Here is a 25,139-nt window from a genome sequence, read left to right as displayed (position 1 = left end):
TTCTTACTGTGAACAGACACAGATTAAAACCAGCAGGGCAGAGGTGCAGTGGGCTTCGAAGTCAGACAGGAAGTGAGGAAGTTAGACAAGGAAGCCTGCGAGGAGTTGGCAGGTAACTCAAGAAAGAACTCGATGCCACTGGTCAAGAATTGCAGATCGTGTCCGTAGGAACAGAGTTAAACCTCGGCCTGGCTGTCTCTTTGAGAGACAGCTGATGAATGGTGCCAACCAAGGACACTTACATTGTAATCAGTGAGTTTCAAGCATCCTTAAACAGTTTAAAAACACCCTTTCATACACATCAATTATATGACCATGAAAATCATCCTTGTCTGTGAATTTAAATAGTTCTCCCAAGAAATGCTATAAGGCAGTGGTCGGCAAACTCATTAGTCAACAGAGCCACAGTTTGCCGACCACTGATATAAGGCAGCGCTTTGTCAACCTGCCAGTCGGTAATCTGCACGTATTTAAATTGCATTCCACTTTAAGTGGGCGGAGATTCGCTGTGATTCACTTAGATGACTGCTAAATGGAGAGGAGTTCTATGGCTGTCTCTTTCCCCTCTTACTGGTTTATTCCTCCTCTGCAGCTCTCTCACTCACGTCTCTTCTGAAGTTAACAGGCATGAAGTTGTTGGCATTGCGTGAAGGGCATAGGTTTGGGAGTCAGGTAGATGTGGGTTGAAACTCTCCTACTTACTGTCTCTCAGCTGTGAGCTGGGACCGTGAATGGAGTGCGGTTTGTTCAGCTCCTAGCAAGCATTCGTCGTGTGGACATTCACTGATGCCTCTCCTTCCCAGTGGGAAAACCACATTTATTCTTTTTCTGATGGACTGCCCCTTCTCCACCCTCCGTGGAACGTGATTTAGATTCTGCCTTTTTTCCTGGTCCAAGAGAAACATAACTGTATTGATTTCCTGTCACTGATCCTCCCATGACGAACAGGAACTACTTCTGTGGGTAAAAACCCTAGTGAACCTTTTTAATATTCTTTACCCTATCCTGGCCCCTGGGACTCTGAGTTGCTCCTGCCCATCCAGCCACGTGCATCATGTTCATTTCCGCGTGGATGATGATCTCTTAGGCTCAGGCACCTTCATAGGATTTGAACTCTGAATGGTTTATGCATCAGAAGCGAGGTATTCATGGATTGGACTGGGGAGAAGGTGCTCGACTCCTATGCAGAAGTATTCAAGGAACCTCCTGACCCAGAAACCTGAGCATTCTATCTGAAAAGTCAGAACCACCCAGAAAACTTCCTGGGTTTGCTCCTCTCTCCTGTCTCCACGTTCCTGAGAGATTGTGTATCTTTTGTGTATTATCTTCCCTGAGCGTCAGCAATGCGGCAACAGCAATGGACAGCTATAGTGGCTGCTGGAACTTGACTTTGGGGTTTTCTTCCGTTCGTTGTTCTAAATATAAAGTGACATATAAGAAAGAATGGGGATTAATGAAGTAAACATCTAACTCAAGATAGCAGAAGAACAAAAAAATAAGCCAAAGCAGAAGGAATGAGTTCATAGAGATAAAAACAGAAATTATTGAGCTAGAAAAGAGAAAAATAGTAGAATATATAAAACCAAAAATTGGTTCTTTCAAAAAATACAAATGTCAGGTAACCTGAAAAAAAAAAAAAGAAACAGCACAGATTCACAAAATAAGAAGTTATAGGGGAGCAGCAAACAGGAAATTGAAGCAGTCATAGCATTACTTTGTTTAACTCTTTAAAAATAAATTTGGAAACCTGGATGAAATCAGCAGCTTTTAAGATACAATTTACCAAAACCAACCTCAGAAGAGAGAATCACTACAAGGCCTTTCTTCATCTGAGACAGAAGTTGGCAAGCACCTACCCGCCAGAACACGGCCAAGCGCAGAGGATCCCACAGGTCATTCATCCGAATCTGCCATCCCGGCCCGAGGCAGCTCTGGCTGTGGCAGCCTTTCCCCACGCACACCGCTGTGGAAGAGGCAGTGGGCAGCGTTGAGGGAGTGGACGGGATAAACGTGAAGAGAACACGCAACCCTGACTGCGCACTGTCGGTGTGTGCACCCATGTCTCTCTGGACGCCCCACCTCGCCTGGACCAGCCATGTCTCTGTCCAGACAGCCTTTCCACCCGCTACCGAAACTGCCTCGAGGACATCACTGAAGTCCAAGACTTTACCTTACTCGCTCCTGGGCGAGGGCACCGCTGGGGCATTTCTCACTTCTTTTTCTCACCATTCAAGTGGACAGTTAATTCCGAGCTTCAGCTGCTGGGAGTGTGGACAGGAGGCAGAGCGGAGCTTCCTCCCCTCATTCTTCAGACGCGCCTCCTGCAGGACCTCCAGAACCAGCGGGCGGCCAGCCTCCGCTCTCGCTGCAAATCACTCGCTGCCAGAGAAGGTCAATAGCTATTTATTTGAAACTCAGAGTGCTCTTCTCTCATTAAACCCTGTTCCCCAACTGCATTTTGCAAGTCAGAGCAGCAGTTGGTGTGTTTCCACAGCTCCGTGGGTGTGATGAACAAGATTGCATGCACAGACTTTGTGTCCTCCAAGCTGTGCTTCCTGACGGAGTCAGCGAAGGGGAGAAAACAGGACACACGTTGAGGTTTTAATTTGGTAGGAAATACTGTGTTCTTGCAGTTTGTGTTGGGTTTTTTGTTTGAAGATGAGTCAATCACATTTTCCCGGTTCAAGTCGCTAAATACTTCTCGGTCATCTCTAAATGTCCAAGAAGGGGCTGCTTCAGAAACTTTCAAACTATAACCTATGCTTTGTGAATTCAGGCTAAGAAAAAAAAAGTAATATGTACCAATGAGAAAGTAATCAGTTGTAAATCATCACGTTAATCCAGAGAGAGAAGTCACCAATATTTAACTCCCAGATGTAATCGCCTGCAAAGCTTGGCTTGAGGTTCTACAGTAGATACAACAACAAAAACAATCACCTGCAGAAACTAAAATCCGAGGGGTGGGAGTGGGGGGCAGGTTTGATCAGTAATTGAGGCCAGCATGCCTGCTTCCTCCAGAAGAGACAGACGGGAAGTGCAAGTGTCCCCAAGACCGGCATCATTGTTAGCTGAGTGATCTGTGTGCACCAGATTATGAATCGGGGCTTCATAGATCATCAAGAAACAAACCAAGTTTGTTTAAACTAAAATACAGATGGTGGATGCTGCCACGTAGCCCACGGTAAGGCACGTGGGTGGATGTATGGGGTAAACCGGGCAATTGAGGCAATGGCACACATTTCTGTACTGATCACACTTTCCAAAGGCAGGAATATAACTGAAAAGACAATCTCTGGATTTGAATTGGGTGCAGTGCTCTGGTGTAAACATGTTGTATATTTTTCTAATTATTTGTAATAAGGAATAGACTATATCAAAGGCTATAAATTTACTTTTTTTTCATTCTCATGTTCCTCTTTTATCCAGCTCCTCTTATTCAGTTTTTTAATAAAGTTGGGAGGATTGTTATTAAATACTGTATAATTTCACAAAAATAGATTTTCTAGTTTTGCGATCAGCTCTACTGTATCTTCTGAGTGGGAGATTTTCTTACCCAGATTTCAGCCCTGATGACTCTGGGAAGAAGCCTGATTGGGGATGTCATTTCTTTCAGGCGCTGGAGGATCGTCCCAGCTCCCTCCTCGTTGACCAGGGAGACAGCAGCAGCCCCTCCTTCAACCCTTCAGACAATTCCCTTCTCTCCTCCTCCTCGCCGATCGATGAGATGGAAGAAAGGAAGTCCAGCTCCCTAAAGAGACGGCAGTAAGACACACATGTTTGCACTGTCATTGTTTGGGTGGCTTTCCTCCTGTCACTGTCACCTTCAGAACTGGAACTGGGTCTCATGTGTGACTGAGCGTGATGAGGAGACCCAGGGTCTCTGAGTAACTACACATATGCGTGAAAAGCCCTCAGGCCCCCACAGGGCTCAGTCAGCCATCACTGCAGTTTTTATTGTTTCATTTGTATATTATACAACTTAATTTTATATATATATATACATATATATATATTTTATTGATTTTTTTACAGAGTGTAAGGGAGAGGGATAGAGAGTTAGAAACATCGATGAGAGAGAAACATCGATCAGTTGCCTCCTGCACACCCACCACTGGGGATGTGCCCGCAACCAAGGTACATGCCCTTGACCGGAATCGAACCTGGGACCCTGCAGTCCGCAGGCCGACGCTCCATCCACTGAGCCAAACCAGTTAGGGCTACAACTTAATTTTTAATATCTTTATTGATTTTTAGAGAGAGGAAGGAGAGGGAGAGAAAGAAACATCAGAGATGAGAAAGAAACATTGATTGGCTGCCTCCTGCATACCCCCTACTGGGGATCAAGCTGCAACCCCCAGGCATGTGCCCTTATCGTGACCTTATGGTGCATGGGACAACACTCAACCACTGAGCCACACCAGCCAGGGCACAAATCATTCTTATTTATTCATAAATTCGAGACAAGAATATCTCCTCGAATTTGTGGTGAGAAACTCCTATACTTTCTATTGTATGCACAGTTGTGAAGGAAAAAGAAGGCAACATAAAACTAAATTCAGTCCCCAAAGCCGTAATATTTTCTGAATATATATTAGTGGTAGTGTTTCTCTGTTCCAGTAAAGTATCTTATAGTGAAAGAAGAAAGAGCCATGATAACTATTAGGTTAGACTTGCCTTTGGAGGAAAAGAACACTGGTAAGCTGCATAGGGGCTATGTCCGGGCACCTAGATGATGTGCACACATGGGAGGTGCTTAGTCAGCGTTGGCTGGTTGAATGAATGAATGTATGAATGAACCAACCAAGGAAGGAACAACTTCAGGCTAACTGGGTGAGGATGTGCTCTGCTGATAAGTAATTGTCTTCTGTTGTCTGAGTGGCCTTATGCAGTTACTGAACCTTACAAAAAGAAACACTTCTGTGTTAAGTTTTTTTCCTGTATGTTCAGAGAAGTTTACAATGACTTCATCATTAAAAACAAAAGCCTGCTTCCTGCAGTGTCATGCATTATGTCTGTGCTTCTCTTGGTTGTTCCTTTACGTGATCGGGTCTGGTGGTGGGGGTTCACCCTGAGTGGGAAGTGTCTTGTGACCTCCACAGCCCTCAGGGGTCACCCAGGTGCACCTCCCTGGATTTGGGACACTCAGGATTGGAGACTCTGTGGTGCAAGTCTGACATGTTTCTTCGCATTCCTGGGGGAGTCTGCCCCAACAAAAGCAAAAGTGCGGAAGAATTCCTTTAGAAAATGAAGAGTCTAGATTGTAAACACTTTTTCTCTCTCTTTCTAGCTACGTTTTGCAAGAATTAGTGGAGACAGAGCGTGACTATGTGCGGGACCTCGGCTATGTGGTAGAGGTATGTTTTCAGAGATTTAATAACCTGTATCGGTCCCCAGAGTCCACAAAAGGGTATCATGTTACTTTTTAACACTGAGACTTTCTCTAAAGCTTTAAAGACATTTTTGACAGGGGGAAAAAAAGAATTACTAAAAAATAAAGTTGAGCCAATTATCTTAACAACCAATATTCACTTTTAAAGGCCTCTTTCTGCCTAATGTACCTGACATGCTCATTTTTTAATAATTAACTTTTAAAATTTCGATATCTAACAATTGTAGCTATTATATGGGAGTCTTGCCTTTAATTATTTTACAAGAGGTAGATATCACCACAGAAATGCGAACATCACTGGTTAACAGAGTCTGTGCCCAGCTGTGGATTCAGTTCCATCCTGAATCTGCCAGGCTTCAGAGAATGGTCAGCGGCTGCACCAGACCATTTGCTTATCATTTTCCCAGACACATGTCTCACCATTTTCATTGCCCGGAGGTTGCTAAGCCCTGCGTAGCCATCAGAAACCACTGCCGGGGTCAAGGAGCGCCTCCAGGCTTTTCCCTGCCTTTAAGCTCAGAGCCTGATCTTCTCCATAAACTCAGCTCATCATAGAGCTATTTTTATAGCATAAAATCTTATCACCTATCCCTTCAACTTTGCAAATACATGTGGGACAATGCTTTTGGGGTGTATATTCTATCAAAAGTAATGGCTAGAAAGTTAAATGTGTAACAGAATTACCATACTTGCTTTGTCTGTAGTCATTGTTAACAGCAAAAGAAGTCACTTGAATACTTAAGAGGTTCTGGTACAGGCTGAATTCCATGTGTGTTAAATGGAAGTTTTAACGATATTTTAGCAACATATTTAATCAGCCATTGTTTAAAAAAATCAATCTATGAAAAGAGTATCGTTAAATACTGCTTTAATAAATTACGGAAATAATCCAAAAAGAAAAGAAAATGTTTATATGAGAAATGCTGAGAACAGAGGAAATGTTTCTGGGCAAATAGTTAATATTTATAAGATGATTTGTTTTATGGAACCATCTACATGTATTTAAACTTCTTCAGTTCTTAGAAGGACTGTGATGACGCATGGAGAGAAAACCATGGCAATGAATGTAACAGTGTCTGTTCTGCTTAAATGTACACACTGGCCCTTGAACATCAAGGTTTGAACTGCATAGTCCACTTACATGTGGATTTTTTTTTCATTAAATACTGTAAATGTATTTTCTCTTACGATTTTCTTAATAACATTTTCTTTTCTCTAGCTTACTTTATTGTAAGAATACAGTATGTAATACATACAACATAGAAAAGATGTATTAATTGACTTTGTTATTGGTAGGCTTCTGGTCAACAGTAGGCTATTAGTTGGAAGTTAAGTTTTTGAGGAGTCAAGTTATATGTGTATTTTGGGGAGCACTGGGGTTGGCACCCCTAAACCCCTGTGTTGTTCAAGTGCCAGTTAAGGACCCTTTCCATATAGGATTTTTATTTGTTTTTAAATAAAGAATTGGTTACAAGACATGGTATATGTGTTTTGTCCCTTATTACTAAACCATTACTTGGTACAAACATGTTCAGTGTAATAAACATATTTTTAAATATTTCATTATAGGGCTACATGGCACTTATGAAAGAAGATGGTGTTCCTGATGACATGAAAGGAAAGGACAAAATTGTATTTGGCAACATCCATCAGATTTATGACTGGCACAGAGAGTACGTAAAACCCACGTCACACTTGGTGGTGTGCACACCGTGGCACTGTCAGACCCCCGCATGTCAGCGAAGGGGGACGGATAAGCATTGGGTCATTGCATTTCCTTGCCTGTGCAGCTGGGGGAGGCAGCTGGTGCACAGGAAGTATTGATGGGCCGGGAAGTTTTGTGGTAGCATTTCATGGCCCACGCAAGGGTCTTATCTCCTTCCTGCTAGTCCATCCAGGGGCCCCACCTCAGGGTGCTGAGCCTCACCACCTGGTTCATAGCCCAGGCCTGACCTTGAGCCCTTGATGTCCCCTCTCTGTGCCACCATCTTCAGCTACATACCTGGGTCATAGTGTGACACCCCACCCCCCATGGGATTTCTGTGAACGGGAACCGAGTTAATACATGTGAAGCACTTAGAACATCATCTGCATAGAGTAAGCCTCGATACATTTTTCTAAAGAATTGCAGCCAGCTCCTGAATAAATACCAATTACACTCAGAGGGTCTTGAAGATGCTCATCTTCCAACTCAGTCTTAATGGAAAGCGTGGACATGATTGCCCATGGAAGTCAGATTTGGTCGCAGTACTTTGCCACGCCTGCCATAACGAGATCCAGGTCGGGGCTGACGCTACAGCAGCCACCCGGCCTGCGGAGCTGGTCACCGCATGTCCGTCCCTCAGGTCATCTTGCTGCTGACTTTAAAAATCCTTAAGCAGGGATTGCTCTGTGTCAGCTGCTGGTGCTGTTGTGGACCGTTCAGCTGCACTGTTGGTTCCCCGTCTTGTGGGCAGCTCCTGCTTTCCTGTCTGTGTGTGCATCGCGTTCCTGAGCCTCGAGCACCTGTCATCACCTCCTAAACCCGGTCAGGGGCTCGCTTCCCCGTGAGCCCCGACCACTCTAGGCAGGAGTGCTCCCTCCAGGCAGGTGACACGTGCAAGAGAGCTTTTGAAACTGAACACACACTGCAAATACAAGGAGGGATTGCCAGGGTGTGTCTCATGTGGGGTTTTATTATTTTAGTACCTCTCTCTCCTAATGGAATGTAGGACTCTTGAGCCCGGGTGTTGTTATTTCTCCTACTAGTGGCCCGGTGCACGAAATTCGTGCACATTAAAAGAGGATTAATTAGAGGAAATAATTTAATATTGCTATTTGCCCTTTCTCTATAATAGAAGTGTCAGAGATGAAAGAAAATTAGTAAAATGTATATGAAAACCTTCCTCCTGTCAGAGTCTGGGGCGCACCATGGGACCCAGAGTCAAGTTCCCGCCCACCCACATGCGCCTCAAAATCACAGGAGACCCAGACTCGGCCAGCCGCCCCCTCCCCCCCCCCCAATTGGGCTAGATCCAGACCCAGCCAGTCCCACCCTTGTCAAGCCCCACCGGGCAGAGGATGTAGCCTCAGGTCCCTTGGCTCGGCGCCAGGATGGGGGGTGTGGCCTGAGGTCCCCCAGCCCAGGCCGGGGCGGGGGGCGTGCCTTGAGGTCCCCCGTCAAGCCCTGCCAGGTGGGGGACATGGCCTGAGATTCCCTGTCAAGCCCTGCTGGGTGGGAGGCATAGCCTGAGGTCCCCCATCAAGCCCCACCAGGCAGAGGGGCACAGCCTCAGGTCCCCTGGCCTGGCACCGGGAGTGGGGCACAGCTCAGGTACCCTCTCAAGCCCCACTGGCAGGGGGGTGCAGTCTCATGTCCCCCATCAAGCCCCGTTGGCAGGGGGCACGACCTGAGTTCCCCTGACCCAGCACTGGGGTTGCACCTTGAGGTCTCCTGTCAAACCCCACCAGGCAGGGGGCACAGCCTCAGGTCCCCCAGGCTGGTGCTGGGGTGGGGGGCATGGCCTGAAGTCCCCTGTCAAAGCCCCACCTGATGGGGGGTGCGACCTGAGGTCCCCCGGCCTGGCGCTGGGGCAGGGGGAGCAGCCTGAGGTCCCCTAGCCCAGCACCAGGATGGGAAGCACACCTTGAGGTCCCCCATCAAGCCCCGCCGGGTTGGGGGCACAGCCTGAGGTCCCCTGTCAAGCCCTGATGGGTTGGGGGCATGGCCTGAGGTCCCCTGGCCGGGCGCTGGGGCAGGGGAAGCAGCCTGAGGTCCCCTAGCCCAGCACCAGGACGGGAAGCGCACATTGAGGTCCCCTGTCAAGCCCTGCCGGGTGTGAGGCATGGCCTGATGTCCCCTGCCAAGCCCCACGGGGGCGAGGGAAGGCGTAGCCTCAGGTCCCTGCTGATTGCTCGTTAAGGCTCCTTATGGGAACTTGGCCTCAGCTGTGGGTACAGCCATCTTTGTGATGGAGTGATGGTCAGTTAGCATATTCCCTCTTTATTAGATAGGATAATGTCTAATCCAGTTGGACTCGGATAAATGCTCGGTCAGCTTTAGGAGCAGCTCTAACTTACGGCTCTATAGACTGTAGACTTTATAAAGGGGTATTTGGTACTATTACCCAGACTTCTACGCCCAACGCTGACTTTTAAGCTGTGACAGGGAAGGGGGAAATAACTGGTCCTGGCTGACGAGACAGAGAAATTGGCACCCAGGGGTTGTGTCTCCCACAACAGCTGCAGACCTAGGGGATATTTTAACGCAAAGGGTGCACAAGTTCAATACAGCATTGATTGGTTTTCGGGTTAATAAAATAACAGGCGTAAATGCAGACACATGGAAGGGATATTAACTTGGACATACATCATGCACACAGCTGACGGCCCGACAATGAGGACTTGTCCACAGCCATTTGGTTTCTGTGGTTGTCATGCTTCTCTCGTCTCAGCTTTTTTTTAGGGGAGCTGGAGAAGTGCCTTGAAGATCCAGAAAAGCTGGGATCCCTCTTTGTGAAACACGTAAGTGTAACACTGTGCTTCTGTGCTGGTCTGATACTACCATGTGTAGTGATTGGTTTGTCAGGCTAAAGGCGAGCTCGCAGTTTACACAAGTGTTTGTGTGAAGAATAAGCCAAATGGCTCAGTGCCAGAGTCGGGGTCAAAGCTCCCACACGAGGGCGCCCCGAGGCAGCCGGGGTCAGCGTGCGAGGAGGGCCTCGCTGTGTCAGAGAGTGTTCAAGAGCTGCCTGCCGTGGTTGAGTCTAACAAAATGAGTTTTTATTGCTTCATAAGGACATTCTGAGGTGAAGCTGGCATTTTTTACTGCGAATGAGGGGGTGACGAACATTTGCTGAGATGCCAGCAGTTTCCCACTGTCCACTCCGCGCCTCGGTGCACCTGGTCGCACCGAGCAGCGGGCTGGTGACACTTGGCATCTGGAAAGTAGTTCTGAGGGACTGCAGGGGTGCACACCACACCTGGAGCTTCGCCAGGTTAAGGATGGCTCGCTGTCTGCTTGCCCTGCCTTCACATTTGAGACGAAAGAGCTGTTTCTTCCCAATAAAAACAGCCAGGCTTCTAGGGCCATTGGCAGGTTTGAAGGGTGGGAGTGTTTCTTCCTTTAATGAGAACTGTGTTCTTTTGCTGCCTCATCTTTGCCAGGTAGAGTGTGTGTGTGTATGTGTATGTGTGTATATGTCTGTGTGTGTATGTGTGTGTGTGAGAGAGTGTGTGTGTGAATGTGTGAGTATGTGCGTGTGTGTGTGTGTGTGTGTGTGTATGTGTGTGTGTGGCGGGGGCGGGGCGGGTTGATATATCCGAGGGAGTGATAAAGGAGGTCTGTTTCTGGAGCCACGAAGGAGTAGGCTGATCTATGTCATGAATCTGGAATGTGCTCCCAAGTCTAAACCATGCAGTTTTGTTTTAGGAAATTTCCTCTCTGAAGGTACTGAAACGTGCATGTGCTCTTATATTCTAATGAGCTTCCCGTTGTTATAACCCGTCTGTCTGCCTTTGTCATCCCCAGGAGAGAAGGCTGCACATGTACATAGTTTATTGTCAGAATAAACCGAAGTCTGAGCACATTGTCTCAGAATACATTGACACCTTTTTTGAGGTAAGATCTAAGATAGAAACAAAGTTTTTCTGAATCTTTTGTGATAATTTAAGCTTCTCAAAACTTTAAGTATTAATGGTTACCCAGGAAACTAGCCTCAATTCTGAGAGTTCTGGACCTGTGTTTGGTTCTTTCCTGTGAATCAGAACAAGTATGAATTCAGTCTGTGGTCGCATCCCTTAGCATTCAGAAGACTGGGCTCATTGTGAAAATAGGGTTTTTGTTTTCATTTTAAATCTGTTTTCAACTTAAGGCTCGTTAACAAATTCAGAATAATTCATGATCTAAATTTTTAGCCTAAAACGAAAATATGTGTGTGAATAAAAAGAAGCAATTCTAAGAAAGTCTTTAAACAGGCATCAAAGCAAAGACTGTTTTGAAAAACAGCTCAAGATGGTTAAAGTGTAAACTTCAGGCATTCTGAGAAATAGTATACACTAGTTGGTTTTTGTGTAGCGTGGCCTCTTTTCTCAGTACTTTTATTCTGGTGTGGTGAGCATTTCTGACAAGTGCCAAGGACTAAAAAATGCCCTTTAAAAAAAGAAAAAAAGGCCACACTTACCTTTTTTTTCCTCCTTTAAAACCACAGGACTTAAAGCAGCGCCTTGGCCATAGGTTGCAACTCACAGATTTGTTAATCAAACCAGTGCAGAGAATTATGAAATACCAGCTGTTACTGAAGGTAAGGGCTCGCCAGGTGCTCGTTCTGGTGTCGGGAGTTTGGTGAAGCAAGACACGGTGAGGGGAGAAGGAGGGTCCGGCAGGTGAGGGAGAAGGAGGGTCCAGCAGGAGAGGGAGAAGGAGGATCTGTCAGATGAGGGAGAAGGAGGGTCTGGCAGGTGAGGGAGAAGGAGGATCCGGCAGGTGAGGGAGAAGGAGGGTCCGGGAGGTGAGGGAGAAGGAGGGTCCGGGAGGTGATGGAGAAGGAGGGTCCGGGAGGTGATGGAGAAGGAGGGTCCGGGAGGTGATGAAGAAGGAGGGTCCGGGAGGTGAGGGAGAAGGAGGGTCCGGGAGATGAGGGAGAAGGAGGGTCCGGGAGGTGAGGGAGAAGGAGGGTCCGGCAGGTGAGGGAGAAGGAGGGTCCGGCAGGAGAGGGAGAAGGAGGATCCGGCAGATGAGTGAGAAGGAGGATCCGGCAGGTGAGGGAGAAGGAGGGTCCGGGAGGTGAGGGAGAAGGAGGGTCCGGCAGGTGAGGGAGAAGGAGGGTCCGGGAGGTGATGGAGAAGGAGGGTCCGGGAGGTGAGGGAGAAGGAGGGTCCGGGAGGTGAGGGAGAAGGAGGGTCCGGGAGGTGAGGGAGAAGGAGGGTCCGGGAGGTGATGGAGAAGGAGGGTCCGGCAGGTGAGGGAGAAGGAGGGTCTGGCAGGTGAGGGAGAAGGAGGATCCGGCAGGTGAGGGAGAAGGAGGGTCCGGGAGGTGAGGGAGAAGGAGGGTCTGGCAGGTGAGGGAGAAGGAGGATCTGGCAGGTGAGGGAGAAGGAGGATCCGGCAGGTGAGGGAGAAGGAGGGTCCGGGAGGTGAGGGAGAAGGAGGGTCCGGCAGGTGAGGGAGAAGGAGGGTCCGGGAGGTGAGGGAGAAGGAGGGTCCGGGAGGTGAGGGAGAAGGAGGGTCCGGGAGGTGATGGAGAAGGAGGGTCCGGGTGGTGATGGAGAAGGAGGGTCCGGGAGGTGAGGGAGAAGGAGGGTCCGGGAGGTGAGGGAGAAGGAGGGTCCGGGAGGTGAGGGAGAAGGAGGGTCCGGGAGGTGATGGAGAAGGAGGGTCCGGGAGGTGATGGAGAAGGAGGGTCCGGGAGGTGAGGGAGAAGGAGGGTCCGGCAGGTGAGGGAGAAGGAGGGTCCGGCAGGTGAGGGAGAAGGAGGGTCCAGCAGGAGAGGGAGAAGGAGGGTCCAGCAGGAGAGGGAGAAGGAGGGTTCGGGAGGTGAGGGGGTTCTTTTCTATAAACAAAACATGAAGCAGTCTTGTTATTTCTGATTTTAAATATTTCAGAATAGGTTTTTAAAAATGGAATAAGACACCTTACGCTGTTTTCTCAATTTTTCATTTATATCAAGTTCTGAATAAAAATGTCGATTGAAGTAAACTTCTTCCCCCTCCCCCCCGACAGACCTTTGAATACTAATGATTTTTCTTCCGCTCTGTTGACCTTACATATTTTCTCATCTTCTCTGAGCCTTGGATAAAATTAAATGCGTAATCCCTGCCTGTTCCTCTCTGTCGGCTCAGCAACAGGCCCTTGATGGATTTAAATTCCTCGGCATCGTCACCGTCTCCACGAGACACGTGACAGTTCAATGTGCCGAGATTTCTTTCTTCTGTAAAAGTTAGAAACGGGGTGTGAAGGGGCCAGAGCTGGGCTTGCACGGAAGCAGGAGCCCTTACCTGCCCGGGCAGGGTTGGCCTGGCGTGGCTTGGCTGCAGCTTGACGTCCACGTAAGGGAACTTTTCCTGGTGTTGCTGGGAGGGAAGCACGAGGAACAGAACTGAAGCGCTTAGCCCAGAGCCTGGCACGTCAGGACGATCCACAGGCTAGCTGCTGCCGCCCCAGCACCTGCTCAGCCCTCTCCGTTCCCCTTGCAGGACTTCCTCAAGTACTCCAAGAAAGCCAGCCTGGATACGTCAGAACTAGAGGTACTTACCCCACCCCCGACCGCCTGGGCCTCCCAAGCAGCCTGTCCCTGGCGGGTGGGTCTCGCCACCACGTGGGCCCTCTGCCCACCCACCGGAGGGCTGGAGGGGGGGACCTGGGCTCGGAGGTGTGGGCGGGGGTTGGCACTGCAGCTTTTCCCTGGAAGTTGACGGCCGACTCTGCTGTGTCTCCACCCCCAGAGAGCCGTGGAGGTCATGTGCATAGTGCCGAAGCGGTGCAACGACATGATGAACGTCGGGCGGCTGCAGGGATTCGACGTAATGCACTGTCCTTCCTTAACCTGCCCCTCTGGCTTCCATCACCTCCCGTGTCGGCTTGTTTACCGCACGTGTGGGAGCTGGTCCTGTCTGCTTGGTGTTCTGTCTTCTCTCACTTTACTTCAAACTGATGGATGTTTTCCTTCACTCCTTTTTGGAGCATTTGATTTGCTTTTGGGGGACCCTCCTCTGCTCAGAGCCCAGTGCCTCGTGGCGGAAACAGGCAGGACTCTGCTCCGTGGCTGCTGCGTGGAGCGGAGTTTCCCTCCCGGCAGGAGGGGACAAGCAGAGGCCTTCTCGTGCATCATCCAGAGCTTGGCCCCAGGGTCCCATCTTCGTCTAATAGACTTTCCTCTGCTCTGCCAGGCGACTCACATTCCATATTACCTATTAGTATCCTCAAGGTAGTTCAGAACCAGCAGCTTTTTAAAATTTGTTGAGAAAGGAGAGGGAACATTTTTCTGACCTACTGTTTTGCTCAAGATTTGGGCTTAAAGTCCTTTTGGTGTGGTTCTCAAAAAGGCACATGCAGCCTAACCGGTTTGGCTCAGTGGATAGAGCACCGGCCTGTGGACTGAAGGGTCCCAGGTTCGATTCTGGTCAAGGGCATGTACCTTGGTTGTGGGCACATCCAGTAGGGAGTGTGCAGGAGGCAGCTGATCGATGTTTCTCTCTCATCGATGTTTCTAGCTCTCTATCTCTCTCCCTTCCTCTCTGTAAAATATCAATAAAATACATTAAAAAAAAAAAAAAAAAGGCACGTGCAGAACCTTCCGGAGAGCTCTGAAAGCACGCTGCGTGCATCGTTCCCTGGCCCTGCCGTGGTGCCGAGGGTGCGGGGACCGTGCCTTAGTGACCTCTGTTCCGGGGAGCTGGACACTGAGACCCTCATTCTGTGACTGTAACTGAGCCAGGGGTTTATGCAGACGTTGGCAAGAATTTTTTTTTAAAACATATTTTTATTGATTTCAGAGAGGAAGGAAGAGGGAGAGAAAGATAGAAACATCAATGATGAGAGAGAATCATTGATTGGCTGCCTCCTGCACGCCCCCCACTGGGGATCAAGCCACAACCCGCAACCTGGGCATGTGCCCTTGACCAGAATCGAACCTGGGACCCTTCAGTCCGCAGGCTGACGCTCTATCCATCGAGCCAAACCGGCCAGGGCCGTTGGCAAGAATTTTATTTGGATAACTTTTCTCTGGGGCTAAGGACTCATGACAATAAAAGCATTTTAAGCTCTGTAAAGGAATAGAATAAATAGGCCGGATTTTGTGGGAGGGAATCTAGTGAAAACAGAGCTTCCTGCACCCTCACTTAGATTGCAATGTCTTCTCCTCTTCCTTTGCCGTGTCCCCATTTTAGGGTAAAATTGTCGCCCAGGGCAAGCTGCTCCTGCAGGACACGTTCTTGGTCACAGACCAGGACGCGGGGCTCCTGCCTCGCTGCCGAGAGCGGCGGGTGTTCCTCTTCGAGCAGATCGTCATCTTCAGCGAGCCGCTGGACAAGAAGAAGGGCTTCTCCACGCCGGGCTTCCTGTTCAAGAACAGCATCAAGGTACGGTGTCGGCGCTGGCTGACTCCTTCCGCGACGGGCTGGCTCCTTCCGCGGTGGGTTCTGTGCTGCACCTGCTCTAGGAGCGTGTACAGCTTCCTTGAACTCAGAGGCAGACTTGGGATGTGGCTCTCTGACCAGAGCAGAGAGCTGACCCTGTGCCGGCTCTTTCCTGCCCTCAGCAAGCACTCAGTGCTCGGCTGGCCTGCAGGCACAGAGGAGCCCACAGCCATGCCCTGGGGCAGCTTGCTTCCTGATAGAAAAGAAAGACAAAAGAACTGCTAATGGCCCTGAGTCCTATAAAGGGGACAAACCAAGGAACCAGGGATGAGATAGAGAAAAGCAGAGGAGGAGGCCTGGGGTCCCAGCAGATGGGAGATACAGCCAGATACCACCCCCACCACACCCCCAGTTCTTTTTGCCTCTGCACTATGGGGGTCCTGAGGTCAGAAGGCAAATATTCTTCCTTATATTAGGGGCTGCTGCCCCAAACGGACAGGGTCCCTCTTAGGGACAGGGAACCTTTAGACCTTCTGAGGCCTCAGCACACAACTGGGACACCATCCCCTCTTCCTCCAGCTCCCCTGGGAGGTGTCTGTTGGCCTCCAGCCCCGCTGTGTCCTTCCCTTCGGGCTGGGGAAGGTCTTCTGCCCACGCAACTGTGGGAGGCGCGAAGCTGGGCCGGCTGCAGGCCCTCTCCTATCTCGCACCCCTCCTGCCCCTCCCACCGGCCTGAGGCCCCTCCATGGCCATCATTGTCCACCCACCCTCCACCTGCACCTCTCACCCTTTCCATAAGTCTCTTGGCAGAAAACCACTCAGTCACCATAGACATTCTCTTTATATGCTAATTTACATATTTTGCTTCAGGAAAATTGTTTTACATATTTACCTGCCATGTCACACATAACTTTATAGCATGTGTTATATTGATCAAGATTTTTCAATGGTGTCATTATCTTCCTGGGGAAGTGATAAACACTGGGTCATTGTATAGGAGTTTTGGAAACAGGTAATCCCAGGACTACATTTCTGGTTCATTGTTCAAACTACTAGTTGAACTCCTGGTAGGCTACCAAAGTGTGGTTGTTTCCATTTCACTTTGCACCAGGCCAGTAAGAATAAATGCGTTTTTTGTTTTGTTTTGTTTTTCATTGTAAAATACACATAACATAAATGTACCGTCTTAGCCATGTTGAAGTATATAGCTCGGTGGCATTCAGCACCTTCCCGTGTTGTGCAGCCATCACCACCACACTCATTGAACACTAACTCCTGTGCCATCTCCCCCGACCCAGGCAGCTTCTCTCCTACTGTCTGTTCTGGATTTCACAACTCTAGGGACCTGGTCTAACGGAATCGTAGCGGTGTTCGTCTCTTTAAGACTGGCTTCTTTCACTGAGCACAGTGTCCTCCAGGTTCATCCGCGTGGTGGCATGCGTCAGCACGGCCTTCCTTTTAAGGCTGACTAATGTTCCATTGTGTGGATAGGCCACACCATGTTCATCAACATTCATCTGTGATGGGCACTGGGGTTGCTTCCACCTTGTGGCCATTGGGGATAACGGTTTGACATTTTTCAGGTGAGTTGCCTCTGCCTGGAGGAAAGTGTGGAAAACGACCCCTGTAAATTCGCTCTGACGTCAAGGACGGGTGACGTGGTGGAGACCTTCGTTTTGCATTCATCCAGTCCAAGTGTCCGGCAGACGTGGATCCATGAAATCAACCAAATTTTAGAAAACCAGCGCAATTTTTTAAATGGTAATGTGTGCTCTATTTCTGGCATGTTTTCTTTCTCTAACGTGCACGCTCCTGTTTCTCTTCTCTCTCCTGCCACACACGGATGGTATGACAGGACTGGCGTGGCCCTCGTGGTGGGTCACTGTTCTCAGCACCATCCATATATTGCTTCATTCCTTCTTCATAGCCACTCTGTGTGCCAAGTACTCCTATTCCCATTTTACTGATGAGGAAACTGAAGTAGGGAGTGGAACAGTAATTTACCCAAAGTCCCCCAAATTGTTGGTGGCAGAATCAGGATTCCGAGCAGACTGCCCGGCTCTCAGGCACGTGCCTCTCACTGCTGTTCTGTTCCCTCCTGTCCCACCTGGTCTCTCCACCGTATGTGTACCAGAGCCCTGTCGTGGGATGGGAAAGTGTGAGGGGAACCGAGGCAGCACGTGGAACTGGGGACATTCTCCAGGGCAACTTTAAAAATTGTGTTCGATTACATTGCACCTCTCTCCTCCATTAAAAAACAAGACATTTTTTGCCCTTCCAGTTTCCATGACATGAGTGAGTGATTACAGGGGAGCAACTGCCCTTCCACTGGAGATAAGCACTGACGATGTCCGTGACCTGAAGCGGCTTGCTTCTCTTTGTCTCTGCTTTTAATTCGGGGATCACGGAAGACCTTCAGGGATTCAAAGCTGAATACTTAATGTCTTCTCTTTGTCTTTTCCTCCATGTTTATGGTCAGTGTCTGTGCCCCAGTCCGATAGGAGGGTAATTTCTCTGTTGCCACCACACCACCTTCACACCTTGCATGACCTTCAAGAGCCAGGACACAGGCACTCGGGGAGAAGTCAAGGGCGCGTGGCGCTTAGGGCCACATGGTAATGAGCTGCCTGGGTGTTAACTCCAAGCTCCTGTCCAGACTGTAGCCAGTCACCTTCTACGTTGCAGTTAGAATTGGATGTGTAGGGTCAGGGGTCGACGGCTCCTTGTGCATGCAGAAAAGCGTTTCACTCGGTGACCTGAGCACATGCATGGCCGACGCAGAGTTTGTGAAATGTCATTTGGCTCCAGAATGCTTCTCACACATGCCTGATGCCTCCCAGGCCGGAGGGGCCATGTCTGTGGTGGTTGTACTTCTCAAAGTTTTTACACTTTAAGAATGTGTGTTAGGGTCTGCTGCGTTTCCTGCCGATGATTAGGTAACGAACGAAGTCCCTGTCGCTGGGAGACGAGACAGCTTCCTGGCCCACAGGGGAGTGTGCGGAGCTCTTTTCTATCCCTTGTCTCTCGTGTCCAGTCTGCAGCACAGAAGTGTCCATTCCCGCCTCCTCCTGGTGACCAAGGGACTCAGCTCTCTGCAGGTCCCAGGCGGCAGCTGGCCTAACCCCCTCCCCCGCGGGAGCAGCTGGTGCTGTGGAGTCCCAGGCGCGGCTCCCCTGGCAGCGCGAGGCCCCCGCTGACACTGGCAGTTTGCCTGGGATCCTCCGGCCAAGGACTCCTTTCCTCTTGGCAGGGAGGCCCAGGCTCTGCTTGCTGCTCCCGGGCAGTGGGTCCCCCGCACCCGGTCCTCATTCACTCTGCCCTCCTGCACCTGGGCTCCTGCCCCAGGCACTCAGTATGCCCACCCCTCCATCGGGTCCATTGACCTTGTTCATGGACAGCACTGAGACCTTTTCCTGTCCGGGAGCTGGGGGGGGGGGTGTCCTCTGCTGCCTCCAGGATGGCCGGTGCTTGGAGGGCAGGACAGCCATGACGATGACCCGCGGCTGGGGGTCAGCCCAGCACTCCCTCTGGATTGCACCGTGTTCCTCCTCCTTTGCCCCATGACGGAACTTCTCTCAATGCCCTACCTGATTCCTTTCTACTGTCTTGCATGTTTTACAGCCTTGACATCACCAATCGAGTATCAGAGGAACCACAGCGGGGGCAGCGGGGGCGGGGGCAGCGGGGGCGGGGCCCCCGGCAGCGGTGGTGGTGGCAGCAACCACAGCAGTGGCCTCCCCAGCTCGAGCAGAAGCAGGCCCTCCCGGATCCCCCAGCCCGTCCGACACCACTCCCCCGTGCTGGTCTCCTCTGCAGCCTCCAGCCAAACAGAGGCAGACAAGATGTCAGGTATGTCCACTCCCGGCCCTTCACTGCCACCTCCCAGCAGCAGCCTCAGCCTGGAGGCCGGCCCCAGCCAGCCCGGCAGGCTCCCTCACAGCGGCCCGGCTGAAGGTCCTGAGAGAGAAGCGGAGCAGATCCCCAAGATGAAGGTGATCGAGAGCCCCAGGAAGTCGGCCGGGAACGCTGCAGGGGCCAGCCAGGACGGAAATGCCAAGGAGGCCAAGGAGGCGCGGGCCCACCCGGAGGACGGCCGCTCGCGGAGTAGCCTGGGCTCCCTGCCCCTGGGAAAGCCCCGGCCCGGGGCCATCTCACCGCTGAACTCTCCTCTCTCCACCGTGTTCCCTTCTCCACTGGGCAAGGAGCCCTTCCCGCCCAGCAGCCCCCTGCAGAAGGGGGGCTCCTTCTGGAGCTCCATCCCTGCCTCCCCCGCCAGCCGGCCGGGCTCCTTCACCTTCCCGGGGGACAGTGACTCCCTCCAGCGGCAGGCGCACCGCCACTCGGCCCCCGGCAAAGACACGGACCGCATGAGCACGTGCTCCTCGGCCAGCGAGCAGTCCGTGCAGTCCACCCAGAGCAATGGGGTAAGAACGCCTGGCAGCCTCCGCCCGCCCGCCCCACTGCCTCTGTCCCGCCAGCTCTTTTAAACCTCCGGCGCTGCCGCTCTCCGTACTAACTCCTGGCTCTCCGTGCCGCCTGCAGTAATCGACTCCTCCGGTCCTCTCTGTGCCCTGACCACGTAGACACGTGTAGCTCCATGTGCGTGTCCGCCGTCTGCAGACGGGCCACAGCTGAGCCCACACAAACGCCTCCTAACCCCCCTGCTCCGGGGACAGCGCTGCTCTCATCTCTACTAACTCGCTCTCTGCTTTGTTTGTGTTTCCTTAATGTGGGAAAACCGGTCATTAACCTTCTGAACGCGGCGTCTGTACGTCTTTTCCGTTTTCCAGCCAGCAGACTCTTGGAACTTTCTCTGTGTCCCGCCTTCCTCGCTCATTTTTCAGAGGGTCGGTGTCCCTGCTGCCTGCCTCCTGTTTAATTTGAAACCTACACTTTATACGCTTTTTGCTCATCGCTTGGTTGTGCTCTTTTATGCCTTAAATTATCTTTACAGCATTTTTGACTCATCTGCTGGGGGAAAAAATAATAAAACCTGAAAAAAAAAACCTCAAGAAAACTTCCAACAGCTACTCAGAGCAAACTAAGCTGACAAAATGGGGGGAAGGAATCTCTCCAGTGGAAGTATTTGCTCCCTCCACAGTTTCACTCTGGAAGAGAGAGACTGCTTTAGGGCTCCTGCCAGCGCTGGGAGCAGAGGCGGAGGCTGGAGTGGGAGCCTGTCTGCATCTGTCCAGCAGGGGGCGCAGTGCGGGCTGCGGCGCCCCAGGAATCCTCACCCGCATTTTGCCTGTCACCTATGTTGTGATCTCAAGCAGAAAGGTTGCTGTGGTGGATTTTCCCCCCATTTTGTGGCCTCTGCACTCTGCCCCCCAACTGTTACCTACACGGTAGATGGCCTGGCCCACGACACCTTCCTGAAGGCATGCGTGAGGGAATACAACTGTTCTAATGGGTGTATGTTTGATTGCTTTATACATTTTTAAATACATTTCCCTAAAAGGGTGTGTGTCTCTCATTATATACATATACATACACATATATATAAACATCTGGCTTATGCATGTCTCTCTCTCCTCTGTACTTCCATTAATTCCTTGTTCGGGTTGGCGTGGCCTTATCCTGTCCTCCTGTTTTTTGTATGTACCTTGTTAAACTCCATATTTAACTGAGGAAGGAATTAGGAAGTGGGTCTTGGTACATGTATTTACCCTGAATCTTATTCTCAAACTCGAGTGGCCGGGCAGGCACCCTCTGCACGGCCATCCCCAGTATCCGTGTTCCGGTGCCTTTCCGTGAGCTGCAGGGCGGCTTGGCCCGGTGGTAGGTCTGCAGTGCTCGGTGAGCAGTGAGGGTTGGAACCCGATTTCAGCCACAGGAGGAGATGCAGGGGCCCAGCGACGCACCCCGTGAACACTCAGATGCAGGCCTCTCTCACAGCTGCAACCCCTACGCAGTGCGCCAGGGAGCGTCACGTAAGCTCGTCCCCTGAGCACCCAGGAGTTCTCCAAGTCTGTGCTTCAGAATGAGCACCCAGGCGCTCCACGATGGCCACCCGCTGGCTGCCTCCCAGGATGTTCCCTCTGAGGCGGAGGTACGGCCACGAGCAGCACATAACCCAGCAGGTTGTAGGTTACAAAAGTTGCCTCTTATTTCTGTCGGTCACTTTTTCTTATGTGGCAGGTAATGGGGAAATTGCCAGTGTTGTGGGTGAGTTGCTGAGTCCTTACAGAAATGCCTAGAGGCCTGGGGAGACCGCTAGAGAGAGGCTCAAATGGGGGTTGGCCTCTAGACCCGAGTGTTTCAGTTAAAAGTTACCGTCGCCCTGCCCTGCGTCACCCGCTTGGGCCACCTTACCCCCAGCCGTCGGCAGTGGCCTCCTTCCTCTTGACCGCTTCCGGGGAACTGTCTGCGGTCACAGGCAGGCAGGCAGCTGTGCCTGACCCACATCCCAGGTTCTTCTTCCTCCTTTATATGGGCACCTTCTGGAAAGTTCCACAGAGAACAGGAGTGGAGTGGATGTGGATCAACCGAACTGTGCAGCCCTCAAGTGTGATGCACAACCTCCCTGCACACATCCACCTGGGCAGCAGTAACGGCAGCCCTGCCTTCCTCTCCGGGGCCAGGTGTCCCTCGCCTCCCACGTCGTCAGGGGGGACGGTCCTGCCCACTGGCAAGGTGGTGGTGAGCATTCAGATAGATTGTAGACGCCTGGTACTTACCCTGGTACATAGGACGTGTTCACAGAATACCAATAGCTATCGTGATTGTGGAAAGACACCCCAACAATGAGGCAGAGCCGGGTGTGCGACGTTACCAGAAGCGGCTATGCCACCAGGCTGCTCTTTTTTTCTAGCAAACTTGGCCTTGTGATCTCAAATCTGCTGGCTGTTGCTCTGTAAGCCAGAACACTAGCATGCTCCCTGAAAGGATAAAGCTGCATAAATGAGTATGCACAGGCCCACGCTCACCGACCACCACACGGGCTTCCACGCGGGGTGGGAACGCAGCAGTCTCCTCGGTGAGACAGGACGGCAGCGCAGCCCGCTGGTGTGTTTCCTTTAAACATCCCTGCAGGTCTGGACTCAGAGCCGATTCCCAGCGCGCTGGCTTGTTGACCGCAGTCCGCCGCCTGCCCCAGCCATCCTGACACCAGCCCAGTAGCCGGGGTGACCGGCATGTGGCAGGGTTGTCTCTCCGTCACATCCACCCCGACCCAGCACCTGTCCCGGGCGTCCGGGGGCCAGGCAGAGGCTAGCATCATCAGAGGCCCCGGGATCCACGCATCTAGGCAACATCGCTGGTGCCTTCCACTGATTGGATGAGGCCCACCTATGAGAACAAGCTCATGGGAGCAGGGCACTGGATGCCATCCCCCATGTCCCGACTCTTAATAGAAGGGATTGGCCAGGATGTAGCTCAGGACTCAGCAGTGGTCTCGGCTTCCTCTTCCTCCTCCCCTGGAACCAATAGGTCACTTGGTAAACATTTGACAGGTTGGGACAAATACTGCCTTCTGGTTGCTTCCACTTGCCAGCCAATGCCACTCAGCCTGTGGGCCCCGTAGGTGGGCGTAAGCAATGACCTTTGTCTTGTGTTTGCAATCTTGCCTCGCTGACTGAGCGACTGAACACGTATTGAGTGCCAGCTACATGTCGGTCACTGTGCTGGACACTGAGGACACTGCGGGCCGTCCACCACGGGACACGTAAAGAAGGCGGAGCAGTAGCCCTCAGAGCAGAATAGCAGTCGATTTACTTTTTAGGTGTTCTGCGCTCTAGAAGGGAAAAAGAGGCGGGAGTGGCTTAGGTCTGCCAGCAATGTGGCCGGACCCTGGACTGTGCGATCTCCGTGAACTTTCTCCTGGCGGATTTAGGGGCTCCTCCACCCTCTAATCCTTCAGTGAGCGGAAGGGCTCCTGTGGGCAGCTCTTCCATTTAATAACACTGTTGAAAGGAGCGTGGTGGTCGCAGTGGCATTGCTGTGACGTGGGTACAACCCCACACGGCATGAACACGAGACCTGAGCCGCGCTCCGAAGGCGCCAGGAGGTGGGGCTGAAATCGTGGCACTGGAATAAAAGCTTCCCAATGTAAAGTGTCATCCCTGCACTGATATGTTTTTCGGATTGTTCCTAAGTTGCTTTTTAGAGAAACTCTGGTGAGCGAGCTCCGAGTGGTCCTGTCGCGACGCACACTGACATGGGCGTTCGTGGGTGGGCCTCGTTTCAGGTCCCTCTGCCTTTTTCTCTCCGTCTCCGCCCTTCCAGAGTGAAAGTAGCAGCAGTAGCAACATCTCCACCATGTTGGTGACACACGATTACACGGCAGTGAAGGAGGATGAGATCAACGTCTATCAAGGAGAGGTCGTTCAGATTCTGGCCAGCAACCAGCAGAACATGTTTCTGGTGTTCCGCGCCGCCACGGACCAGTGCCCTGCCGCCGAGGGCTGGATTCCGGGCTTCGTCCTGGGGCACACCAGCGCAGTCATCATGGAGAGCCCCGACGGGACCCTCAAGTGAGTGTGGGGGCAGCCGGGGAGGGTCCCGGGGGTGAAGCCCACTGAGAGAGCAGCTCTTCTCTGTCCGCTCCAGCTCCTCACCAGGCAGGGTGGGCCCGAGTGAAGATGGCTTTCCGTCTCTCACTCGTTCCACAGGTTCTCCTCACAACCTGCACTTGTACATGCACGGCTTTTTCAAGCCACTAGACAGACCTTGATAATATTTCAGTCCTTGGGATGTCTGGGGGAGGGCACTTTCCAAGGACCCCTAACTCATTGGCCTACATCAGTGAGGATACTCATTCTGGAAGCTGCAGGTAAAGATGGACGGTACCTTACCTTATACACTGAGTGGCCAGATTATTATGATCTCTGAACGCATAATAATCTGGCCACTCAGTGTATATACTGGAAGGCTAAATCAGTTAAGAAACTTGAAAACAATTTTACTGCATTAAATATTATTTTTAAAATAAATAAAGTCAGGTGCTGGATTCAAAAATTCCCTCTCCTGAATCCCTCTGGCTGTGGCGAAGGCTGGCCCTGGCCTCTGGGATGCACGGTAGGACTTGGTGACGTTTGAGGTCTCCAAAGGCTTCAGCCCAGAAACCCCAAAGGCACCAACGGTGGTCATGGGGTGGTCATGGCCCCGTCCTGGCTAGGCTGTGCCTTTGGCTGGGTTAGCAGCACAGGCTGCGTGGCATCCGAGCCCCAAGCTGCGCCTCTGGGCTCGGCGCTTACCCCTCCCCACACCCCAGGGAGGCCGGGCTTGAGTTCAGGCTGCAGGAAGCCTGTCTCCCATGACAATCTCTTGTCCTGTTTCTCCTTGATACACAGAAATATTTTATTCTAGTACATTGTTCAAGAATTCCAACTTCATACTTTGTTTCTTCCAAAAATATCCTTAGGCACTGTTTTAGGGTTTTCCAGAGAAATAGAATAGAGAGGATGTGTGAGTGTGTGTGGGCGGGGGGTGGAGGAGGCGCGGGTTATTATAAGGAATTGGCTCCTGCAGTTATAAAGGCTGGCCAGTCCAATTCTGCCATGGGGGCCAGTGGCTGGAGGCCCAGGGAGCCTGTGGTGCAGAGAGATCTGAAGGCATTCTGCTGGAGAATGTTCCCTCTTGCTCAAAGCGGACGGCCCTTTTGTCCTAGTTGTACCTTAAACTGATGGCATGAGGCCCACCACTGTGTGAAGAGTTACTGGCTTTACCAGTTAAAAAGTTAATCTCACACAGAAAC

At 51.2% G+C, this 25,139-nt stretch overlaps 1 protein-coding gene across 4 annotated transcripts in view; it reads left to right on the top strand.

Annotated features, from left to right (window-relative positions):
• Positions 1-25,139, top strand: part of TRIO (trio Rho guanine nucleotide exchange factor) — a gene marked incomplete at its 5' end in the record, with an annotated part of 311,845 nt that overhangs the window by 277,265 nt on the left and 9,441 nt on the right. For 2 of the 4 annotated variants that reach the window (XM_080680654.1, XM_080680655.1), the window contains 12 exons: positions 3,614-3,762; positions 5,288-5,354; positions 6,959-7,062; positions 9,823-9,892; positions 10,899-10,988; positions 11,578-11,670; positions 13,562-13,612; positions 13,811-13,888; positions 15,254-15,445; positions 17,026-17,203; positions 19,064-19,866; positions 23,669-23,916. In XM_080680654.1, coding sequence (XP_080536780.1) covers positions 3,614-3,762; positions 5,288-5,354; positions 6,959-7,062; positions 9,823-9,892; positions 10,899-10,988; positions 11,578-11,670; positions 13,562-13,612; positions 13,811-13,888; positions 15,254-15,445; positions 17,026-17,203; positions 19,064-19,866; positions 23,669-23,916 — 2,123 coding nt within the window. Of the gene's footprint in view, positions 1-3,613; positions 3,763-5,287; positions 5,355-6,958; positions 7,063-9,822; positions 9,893-10,898; positions 10,989-11,577; positions 11,671-13,561; positions 13,613-13,810; positions 13,889-15,253; positions 15,446-17,025; positions 17,204-19,063; positions 19,867-23,668; positions 23,917-25,139 lie in introns of those variants that run through there. The other 2 variants (XM_080680656.1, XR_013961230.1) reach the window with 2 other exon arrangements.

This window comes from Plecotus auritus (genome assembly GCF_963455305.1).
Source record: "Plecotus auritus genome assembly, chromosome: 7".
NCBI classification, from domain to species: domain Eukaryota; kingdom Metazoa; phylum Chordata; class Mammalia; order Chiroptera; family Vespertilionidae; genus Plecotus; species Plecotus auritus.
Note: the sequence above shows the minus strand (reverse complement) of the source record. Positions and strands in the feature narration are given on the sequence as shown.